Genomic DNA, 11281 nt, shown 5'->3' on the forward strand with positions numbered 1-11281 from the left:
AAAAAAAAAAAAAAAAACAATAAAAATCCAAACTTTATGATAAAAATCGAATTTTTATTTATTTATAACTTTACCATCGGACCCAAGAAGAAAGCTCCCACATCAAAGGAGATTTCTCATCTCTAAAACCGGAAAGTTTCAGATAATTACGGCCACCGGAAGCAGGAAAAACAGAGAGCTGATCCTGGAGGATGAAGCGGCCGTGTTTGACGATGTGATGGACGATGATCAAAGATTTGAGGGCTACGCAAGCATCTTTGGTAGTGTGAAGACGGTCCATGATGGATTCGACGGCAGAAGCAGCGGTGGCTCGTGATCCTGAACCGGCGGAGAGGAGAACGGCGAGGTGAAGATTCCCTGGCGGCGTTGAAGGGTCGTGAGTAGTGGCACGGAGGACAGAGAGATGGAAAGGGAGAGTTTTGCTTCTAGTGTTTGATGAGACAAAAGCAGCTTTGCTTTGAGAAGCTTTGTCTTTGATTTTGCCTATGAGATCTGCAAAACTTGTGATTCTTCCCATCGAATAATAGGCTTTGATGAATGATGATGAATCGATGACTTCTTTTTAATTTGATGATGATGAGATATTATAAATATAATAGTATAGTATATGGTTTTGTAGGTCAAGAAAAGGAAACTATTTTAATTCTATGTAACCAACCAACATGGGTCAAATAATTAATATAATGTTTGTATATGAAGAGAATCACTCAATCGTCGATTGTTTTTTCTTTTCTTTTTTTCTAAAGAATATAATCGTTCGAATCTGATGATTTCCTCTTCGTATTCATTCACTCAAGTACCAGCAGTTACGTATATCAAATTATTGTAAAGGACAGATGATTATAACGAACACACTTTGATATCTTTTGTTACCTGCGATTAAGAACATTACAGAAAAAGTTTCCAAAACATCAACACCTGTTGGCTGGCTGTTGCGCAAAACCCTCTCGTTACGACTAAGTACTAAACCCAATAAAAATGACATAAAGACTCAAATAATAATATCTTCGTTACTAACATTTGAATAGAAACACTGTTTGAGAAAATTATATTCCCTCCGTTCTATTTTAACTGTCGTTTAAGGTTTTTGCACACAAATTAAGGAAACTACTCCCTCTGTATCAGAATACTTGATGTTCTAGAATTTTTTCTTGTATCACAAAGGATGATTTTCTGTATACTTTTATCAATTAATACTAAGAAATTACAAATTTCAAAAATCATTAAATGAGAATTTAAAAATTTGATGAAATACTATTAGTTAATAATTATAAAAATATGTTATTATAAATGAAGAATACATTTATTGCTAAACATTAAATGTTTTTCTTAATTCATGTAAAAATTCTAGAACATCAAGTATTATGATACAGAGGGAGTATCAAATTTTATGTTTTGTCCTTCGTTAATATATTTTATAATTTTTTCATTGGTTGAAACTTTAAAATAATAGGGATAAGATTGGAATATTCATCAAACATCTGTATTGAAAATCTAAAACGACAACTAATATGAAACAAAAATTAAATTTTAGAACGACAACTAAACTAGAACGGAGGGAGTATTATATACTCCTACTTGTTTAGCGAGCTACTAAACAAGCTTTTGGACCTTTACTGTATAACAAAGTAACTTTTTAGTTTTTTTATTTACCACTCCAAACCCAAACACACAAGGCTGACGACAAAACATAACGTCGACTCATTTCAACGGTTCGCCGTTAGATTTCTGTGATCTAACGGAACCCGAGTTTGACTTTGAAACGAACAAAGTCAAACCCCAACGATCCAACATCCCACCCGACCCGACTGTGTAACTGCTTTCCTCACCGCTCCTCCGGTCATATTTCTCTCTCCCTTCCGCCGTCAAATCAACGTCGAAGCTTCTCGTTCGTTTCAGTCTACGTCCTTTCACCTCCATTATTCGCCTCATCACATCATCCGGCAACCGCAGAGTAAACCTCTCAGCGCCGTAACCGAGTCGACCCATTGAATGACCCGTCGAATTCGATCTCGGAAACTTACCGACGAGGTGGTGACTCTTCGTTGTCTCAACGGTCTCAACGTCAATCACGACATGGTCTCTCAATATCACCGCGCCACCGGAGTTATCCGACTTCGCCGCCGTGAGATTATATCTGCAAACAGGGCAAGTTGCGTGGGAGTGAAGCCAAGCGTCGATGCAATCGATGTGGAAGAGATGATTACAAATCGGAAGCAACCGCACCGTTTCACGATCTTCTAATTCGTTGAGGCAAATCGCACATTCCAAATCGTTGGATCCGAGTTTTGATTCTTTGACGGAGGAGTAAGCGAATACAGGGAAGCTTTCGACGACTGCGTCGTCAAGTCCGCCTCGCCGTGAATAACCGTCGTTAGCGCGGCGGCGAGAATATCTGGTGGAGTATTCGGAGTTAGGGCGAGTGCAATGGCGGATATAGACGGAGAGTAATCCGATGAAGAAGAAGAGGGTGACGAGAACGGCGAAGACGGTGGTCTTCGACGGAGTTTGACCCGGTTGCTGCAACTCAGGCGGACTCGGTGAGAATGATTGAGCATTAGCTTTGCTCTGTAGGATGAATGCCACGTGGAAAATAATCCAACGGTGAGGACTAAAACTGTCGACACGTATCATCGTTCATTCGAAACGACGTCGCGAGTAAGAATCGTTAGAAGGAATACTAACGGCTGAGATTTATCCACGTGAAATTTGATTTTCTGCTTGTAAATAAAATGAAAATGTCTATAGTAAGCTTTGTTATGTTTTAAGGTTATAAACGAAGATTGGGTTTATATATATACTTAGAGGGATAAGCATATAGTAATATTTTTGACTTTTAGATTAGCTTAAGAAAGGTTTATTAAAAAGGACAATTATGCAAAAAATCGTCAAATTGCTTGGGGTAGATTTGGTTACAATAAAATACTAATATTGTAATTAGTCCATTTTAGCTCGAAAAATACTTAGGTTCACCCAGGGGTGAACCTCTCCATTCACCCCCTCTTTTCGCAGCCAATCATAATCTTCCATCTAATATTTCATTTCAAAAATAAATTAAAATTAAATTAAAAAGCAAACCAAATTAAGGAAATAAATTCTGTATACTTTTAATTAAGGAAAGTTAAATATTGGCTTGGTTTAGATTTTTAAACTTAGAATAAAATTATGTCGGTTTGGGTTTACAAATGAAGTGGTTAGGGATTAGATTTTACAATTAAAACGAAATTATATGTCGGTTTGGGTTTACAAATGAGGTGGTTAGAGTTTAGATTTTACAATTAGAACGAAATTATATGTCGGTTTGGGTTCACAAATGAGATAGTTAGGATTTAGATTTTACAAGTAGAACAAAATAATATGTCGGTTTGGGTTTACAAATGAGATGTTAGGGTTTAGATTTCACAATTAGAACGAAATTATATATCGATTTGGGTTCACAAATAAAATGGTTAGAGTTTAGATTTTATAAGTAGAACGAAATTATATACGATTTGGGTTCACAAATGAGATGGTTAGGGTTTAGATTTTATATACATTGGTTTGGGTTTATTAAAGTGCGGTTTAAATTTTTTAATTTTATAATAATGTATACAGATTTTATTACCTTATTTTATTAGGGAGTGAATGGAGAGGTTCACCCATAGGGGTGAATCCAAGTATTGTTCTTTTAGCTCCACTTGATGAAATGAAAAAGTCTAAATCAGATCAGCTAAAACTGTGTGCTTGGATTATATATGTGTCAATCATGTTTATCCACATGTTCGTTGCATATACACAAATTATTTGTCTCTTCGATAGGGTCAAATTAATCAATTCTTAAGAGGTCAGAATGTTTCATCGTACAAATTTGCCTTTTCCTTGATTTCAGACAAGAAATTAAACAAAAACAACAGAAGCAGAATTACAACAACAACACAAGCGGGATAAGTGGTGTGTAATCCCCTGGCAACAAAATGAAAAGATAGATATATTTATGGCCACACCAACAATACGAGTGATCGATCATAACAATTGCAGCTAATGGTTTTGGTTGTATCACCGTCTAATCACATGTTTTTTTTTTTTTTTTCACTACATTTCCAATTAATTTTAAATGTTTTCAATTAACTTAACACTCACTCTGTCTCTATCAGAATTAGTTGGCTGATACGCACAACAGTTTCTGTAAAATATAAATTTAAATGCTAAAAAGTCTTAGTGCAAGTAAGATAGACTTGATAGGATAAATACGAATTTCACAATCTCGAGACTTGAACTTAATTATTATAATCCAAAGAGTTACGATACATATATACTACTGTATATATGACAAATTTTAAAAATCTCTTAATTCTTTTTCTATCAATAAATTTTTAATGTGTTTGAAACTTTTGAGTATATATCTTCAAAATGCATGTAGATGTATGTACTCGAGGCTCGACTCTCGAGCATGGAATTCATGATCCAAATTCTATTTATGCTAATATTATTTTTCAAGCTGATCCAGTAGCTGTGCAACAGTATATGTATTAAATGTCAAATACTCAAATGTAGGAAACGTGTACGGGAACGTCGAACTCCACATGTTCTTTTTAGTTTAACATACGTATATCATAAGTTCATAACAACTAACAACTACTTTAACAAGACCAAACAAAAAAACGAACATACAAATTAATATAACAATAAATGGAGTAGGCTGTAGGCCTATTGATAACAAACAAACTAGAGTTTTTGCGGTCCATCATCTAAGACTGGTATCATAATGTAGTGTAGAGGCCCATCTCTTTATTCACAAGTTGAGTTCTAATAGAATCATTTTCTCCCATTTAGATAATGTTTCTTGAAATTGACCTCAAGTGATATGAGTCTAAAGACGTTTCTTGAAAATTGAACGTGTGATGGACCCAAAGCCCTTTTTATATTGTTCTAGAAAAATCAGTAATCACTATGGGATTGTCTGTTTCACTTAAAAGTTGTAATATTTTCCATGTAAAAACGCAAATGCATAATTATAAGGACTATTATAAAAATACACATATATATATATATATAGCAAATCTATATTGAACCTTTCTATAACAAAGCTTCATTTTGACATATGTCTATATTTTTGCACTCTTTTGTTTTTTTTTTTACTTTATTTTATTACCAGTTGTTTCAAAAAAAAAAAAAAAATTCGTAGTCACAAGATTGTATTAATTCATTTGTCATTTTGACGGTGCCGCTTGAGCGGAGCCTATAGTTTTGGATGATTCAGTGAACCAAAACCCAAACTGTCAGTCTTTGTTCCCTCACCCGCAAAAGCCTTTTAATCCCACTCTTCTGCATTGCCAACACTATAACATACTATTAATTATTAAATACTAATGTTTTAATATAAAGTATATATATATATATATATATATATCAAAATTCAGATATGTGGGACTAAATTATGATATCTGTATAATTTTATATCTTATCCAATGGAATTTTAGTTTGATAAGGAAAACTACATTTGATTTAATTCATTAATAAACAAATCATAGTTTGTCATTTATGTCATCAAATCTTCTGTGACGTATCTTATGACGTTTTACAAAGGATGTTGTAATTTTAAAATCTTCCTTTTAAAAAGCCTCTTTCTTACGTATATACTATTCGCTGTTTATTAAATTTCTCTGAATTAAAAATAAATAAATAGAAACACCCTACATAATAAATAAATTAGGCTATAACCAAATTATTAAAAATAAACACATACGACGACGTATCACGGATTCCGCTACAGAGCCGAGCTGAGCCATATGTAGTAGCTCTGGTTCAAAACTTAACCTTAGTTACATTTTAACCACTTTAAATCGTAACCCAAGTTTGGTTTATTTAAAGAAAGGGAAAGTGTGAAACCAACTTGTTCATATTGAAAAAACAAAACAAAGAACAAACAAACCATTGCTCTCTCTCCCTCTCTCTCCCTCTCTCCGCTTCCTCTGTAAATGAATTACTAAAAGCTTTCACTCTGTTGGAATTTCTCAATCCATATCTTCATTTTTTGTTTATGTATTCAAGTAAAGAAGCTCAATTCTGTTCACAACATTGTTGTAAGATTTGAACTTCTTTTTATTTTGCTGTCACCATGAAGAGGCTAAGCAGCTCAGATTCAATGTGTGGTCTCATCTCCACTTCTACAGGTTCTTTTACCATTTTGTTTAACTTCAGACAATCCTCATGTGATCCTTTCTACTACTGTTTCTAATCTTATTTTTTTTTTTTTTCAAATAAACAGATGAACAGAGTCCAAGAGGTTACGGAAGTAATTACCAATCTATGCTTGAAGGTTACGACGAGGACGCTACACTAATCGAGGAATACTCCGGCAACAACCACAACCATCACCACATGGGTCTATCGGAAAAGAAGAGACGATTGAGAGTTGACCAAGTCAAAGCTCTTGAGAAAAATTTCGAACTTGAGAACAAACTCGAACCTGAGAGGAAAACGAAACTAGCACAAGAGCTTGGACTCCAACCTCGTCAAGTAGCGGTTTGGTTTCAAAACCGTCGTGCACGGTGGAAAACAAAACAACTTGAGAAAGATTACGGCATTCTTAAGAGCCAATACGACTCTCTCCGCCACAATTTCGATTCTCTCCGCCGTGACAACGATTCTCTTCTCCAAGAGGTAAAAGAAAACTAAAATCATAAAAATTGAAACTTTAACAGTCGAAAATGCAAAAAAGGTTTGATTTTTAATTAAAAAAATTGTGATCGCAGATTAGTAAAATCAAAGCTACGATCAACGGAGAAGAAGAAGATAACAACAAAGCTACGACTGAGAGTGTTAAGAGAGAAGAAGTAGTTTCATTGCCGGATAGTTCAACTCCGTCGTCTCCTCTACAGTTTCTTGACCATTCAACCGGATTTAACTACCGGCGAAGCTTCACCGACCTGCGTGACCTTCTACCGAATTCAACCGGAGTGTTCGACGCTGGATCTTCCGATAGCTGCGATTCAAGCGCCGTTCTAAACGAAGAGACAAGTTCGGATAACGGAAGAACAACGCCGCCGTCGACGGTTGCCGGCGGGAGTTTTTTACAGTTTGTGAAAACGGAACAAAGAGAGGATCACGACGATTTTCTAAGCGGTGAAGAAGCTTGTGGATTCTTCTCCGATGAACAACCACCGTCACTTCATTGGTACTCTGCTTCTGATCATTGGACTTGAGGAGAGAATCATTGGGATGATCGAATCGTGCTCCGTGGGAACAGAGAGGGGCAAAAGTGAAAATAATCGATAAATAAGGATTAAGGAGGAAAGAGTTAAATTATTGGGCCTTAAGATTGTAAATTTTATCTATCTTTTTAACTCTCGTTTCCATGGCTCTTAGTGTAATTTTAACGATGTTGAAAGGTGTTTTTATTTTTACTTTTACAGTAATAGGAATCAACTAGGGACACTCTCTGATATGAAAGCAATAAAACTTTTAACGTTTCTATTTTTGGTGAACTGTTTCTGAAATGGATGTAATGGTAACATAACATCTATATACTTTCATAATCCCACACGACCACGACAACTCTAAATAAATGTTACAAACTCGTCGATACACGTGAAAAGCTTTTGACGTCTATGAATTTTGCTTTTGGTAAAGAAAGTCAATAAAGTTTTGTTTTTTTGTTATAGTAAGAAAAAGGCGATAAATTAAGATATCATCATCAATTCATAGGCTTAAAACATAGGATTGGCTTGTGAGAAAAAAATGCTAGTATAGTAGTAGTAGTATATCATCATCAATCATCAAGGTGCTTTTGTTACCATGATTGTGCGTACACGTTTTATTATTAAAGTGGGAAAGTATGGGGACATCGTTTTTAGTGAATGATGAAAAAAATTCATTCATTCTGACACTGTCAGAAACAGAAGCTTTTACCATTGTCACGGATCGTATCTGAAATTGAGGGGCATTCATATCACAATATGTCACCAAGTACCCTTTTTTTCTTTTCTATAATTTCCTTTTATCAAACTTATAATCATAATATTTAAATACTTCTCTAATTGTTTTTAAATTATTCTTTTTTATATTTAAGGGGGAAAATTATGCATATTCAAAATAAAAAGAAAAAAAATATAAAATGACTTTAGTGCAGTGGTCATTGGTAATTCTTAAATGCACAAAGCACCATCATACCAAGGATTGAGTCATGCCGGATATAGAAATTTGGCTAATGAATCAACCTGTTGTGATCCAATGGTTAAAAAAAAAAAAAAATCATATTTTTATTCTTTATATTACCAACTCAAAAAATTAAGGGACCTATATTGTAATTTCCTTTCTTTACAGTAGGCCCTACACGCCCATGTGATTGTGGGCCAATCAGAGATGATGTCGTTTTCATCATTTGCCATTTGTCACTATCGCCGGAAATTATACAATAAAATAAATAATTTTTTATAATATAATAATATTCGATGGAGGAAGATAGATAGACACGTGTACAGTGCTTTTCAATTTCTTAGCCCTCCGATTCGCGACATCTCACCTCTTCACAGCCGTCTATTTCCAACCCACCCTCATCTGTATCTCCCACACGTTCCACGATGAGAGACTCGGTTTGCTCGGTTTAGATTTTGTCGGTTTACTTTTAAACTTAAGTGTGCGACTTTTAGATGTTGCACATTAACGTGCACATTGGTTTGATTAGTAGATTGTTTAATTTTTCCTAGAATTATGTTTTCTATAACCTAGTTGCACTAGCCTACTACTACTAAAATTTTAATATTCCATTTGATTCCGGGCGGCGAACATTTCTGTTGTGTGCTTCACTTTCTCTTAGCAAAGATCACAATTGTTTTTTTTTTTAGAATCTTTGCAAATCCTTCAATTATATAGTACTACGCAAATTAAACAACTGAAACATCCTAATTAACTTTATTGTATATTTTGAAATCATTAGTGTTTTTTTTTGTTGGTGGTTTGTATCGTAGTATCCCTATATTAGTATAATATGAGCAAAATATCGTCGATGAAAAAGTTTGTTTGTTGTACATATATATATATATCAACACGAAGTTTACATATACTGATATACCGTAGTTCAAAATTTGATTAAAACATTTGCTTCTACATGTGTAGTACTACAATCATGAAAGTTATTTGCTATTGGGATATTAACTGGACTTACCAAAAAGCAGTATATATATAGGGTTCTTTATTAAAAAAAATATTGATCATGTTAATGTTATTGTAGCTGCTACAAAGACTTTTAGTGTTGCCTCTCTTTTAAACCCTAGACTACTTTTTAGTGTATAATTCTATTGCGTAAGGAGACAAATCAAGTTTTATTTTATTTCGAGAATATAAATAAGATAATGTTTTTATTAGAATCTATTGCTAAATTAAAAGCATATACAGTTTAATCGTCTTTGTTAATCTCTCGATAGGTTATGATTTTCAACACCCCGGGGCCCCTCTTGTAGAAGAAATTCATATATGCTTTCTGATTGTGAAAGGCAGTTTTATTTTACGCAAATGGGTTTAAACAATTAGTGAAAATAACTTGTCATTAAACAACTACAAGGTGGTGGTCATTTAGAAAGGTCCCTGTCAAGTCTTTAATTCTGGAAATTCGTATAATACTCTAAATTTGGAAATATTTATTTAGTTGATGTGGTCATCAAAAATAATTAGGATGTTTTATTAATTTCACACTATATATATAACAAAAATTGGTGAATATATCAACATTGTTTTACAATTTTTGGATACTGTTAAAAGTAAAAAAAAAAAAATAGAAAAAGAGATGGTTAGTTATCATGATTCGTAACTAAATTAACGATAAGATTTTGGAACTACAGGCACATTCAAAACTTTTGTTAGGTTCAAACGTACTAGATCTAGAGATAGAACAACATGTCATTTGAAAACATGTCAAATATATATATAGAACATATATATGAAAACTTCCATTTGTTTTATTTCTATAGTTCCTCATATACAAGCCGTAACTTTATTTGCTAAGAAAGATGGTCACTCAAGCATTATAAATCACACACACTCTTAAAATACTCGTTCGGTAAACAAATCACCACAACCACTAGTGCGATTAAAATACTCGATAAGTTTTGCAGGAAAATGGATGATACAACATAAAGGTAGCTAAACTTAACAATATAGACAAATGATACTATTGAATTATGATAAATTACAAATGATATAGTAATTAGAAAAGATTCGAATACGATTACTAAAAAAGTCTAAAACCCATTCATAGGAGACAGCTTATATATACGGCTCGTGCCGGCTTAAGCGAGCGACAGAGACAGAGAGAGCAATATGGTTTTTATCAAAACGACGACACTTTTGTTATGTCTAAAGATGGTTTGACACGCGGCTATTAACCAGTGGTCCTAACTCCTAAACAATAGTTTAAGTCAGCAATGATGGAGCCTACAGCCTACTTTTTTATCCAGACCATAAAAGTCAATTTATTCGGCGTTATATGTTAAAAATATTATTTTTTTCCAAGAAGAAAAAAGTAAAAAACACAAAACATTACTAATCCGGTCTTGACCGAACGTTTTGTCCTCTCGTCTTTCTCCGACTCTGCTGTTGCTGGGACAATACGTCAATACAAAACGTAGACAGTTATCGAAAGCTCGCTAAGTCAATGGCTATTAGCAAAAGAACTCGTGTGCTTATATTTGAGTTGTTTGTAAAGCTTATTATCAAAAATTATAACCAAATAAAATTTGGGAGAATGTGTGATGTGTAAGAAATCCAAAACGTTGGCTACAAAATTAGAAAGAAAGAAAATTATCAGAATGGGTGTTGTTAAGATGTTTGGCATTTAATTAAACGGCCCAATCGTTATATTTATTACTAGGCTGTTCGGCCCAAATAAAGACCCATATGTAAAGCAAAGCACATTATTACTTTTTTTTCTTTTACATCCATATTAAAACTGTATTAGGCTAATAATATAGGTGTGTAAAATTTGTTTGACTGTAAAAGAAAAAAAAGACTTTAGTAATCATATATATAAAAGTAGAGTTTCAATCTCTCCTTATTGGTCCACTTGGCTAGCAATTTTAACAAAAAAAAATTATACTAAAACACAAATTTAAAACAATTAATTTTCACATTTAACTCACATAATATAAAACTGAAATCTTTATAGCTTTTCCCTATAAATTATGCATTAACTTTATTTCTCCACTAAGTTGTATTAATCAATTGTATTAAAACAAAACAATATATTAGAACTGTAACTCTCATTTTTCTAAATGTAATTTTTCATCATTTCTCTTCCTATAAATAC

General features: G+C 33.5%; 2 protein-coding genes and 1 pseudogene across 2 annotated transcripts; 1 reads left to right on the forward strand and 2 right to left on the reverse strand.

Moving 5' to 3' along the window:
- The window catches only part of LOC104729329, a 2207-nt pseudogene extending 1510 nt beyond the window's left edge, over nucleotides 1–697 (reverse strand).
- On the reverse strand, nucleotides 1513–2774 carry LOC104729330 (RING-H2 finger protein ATL32-like). Its single transcript, XM_010448265.2, has one exon. It carries the CDS (start codon nucleotides 2632–2634, stop codon nucleotides 1702–1704), a length of 933 nt encoding a protein of 310 aa, XP_010446567.1. The 5' UTR covers nucleotides 2635–2774; the 3' UTR covers nucleotides 1513–1701.
- Nucleotides 5857–7455, forward strand: LOC104729331 (homeobox-leucine zipper protein ATHB-16). The gene is made up of 3 exons (XM_010448266.1): nucleotides 5857–6152; nucleotides 6248–6642; nucleotides 6735–7455. The coding sequence occupies exons 1-3, from the start codon at nucleotides 6098–6100 to the stop codon at nucleotides 7182–7184; spliced, it is 900 nt and encodes a 299-aa protein (XP_010446568.1). The 5' UTR covers nucleotides 5857–6097; the 3' UTR covers nucleotides 7185–7455.

Source organism: Camelina sativa, chromosome 12 (assembly GCF_000633955.1).
Source record: "Camelina sativa cultivar DH55 chromosome 12, Cs, whole genome shotgun sequence".
Taxonomy (NCBI): domain Eukaryota; kingdom Viridiplantae; phylum Streptophyta; class Magnoliopsida; order Brassicales; family Brassicaceae; genus Camelina; species Camelina sativa.

Bases quoted from the DNA above. Each gene is read 5' to 3' on its own strand.
- LOC104729331 (XM_010448266.1), top strand. From the start codon at position 6,098: ATGAAGAGGCTAAGCAGCTCAGATTCAATGTGTGGTCTCATCTCCACT. The intron at 6,153-6,247 runs GTTCTTTTACCA...TCAAATAAACAG, and splicing joins TCTCATCTCCACTTCTACAG to ATGAACAGAGTCCAAGAGGT. The intron at 6,643-6,734 runs GTAAAAGAAAAC...TTGTGATCGCAG, and splicing joins ACGATTCTCTTCTCCAAGAG to ATTAGTAAAATCAAAGCTAC.
- LOC104729330 (XM_010448265.2), bottom strand. From the start codon at position 2,634: ATGATACGTGTCGACAGTTTTAGTCCTCACCGTTGGATTATTTTCCAC.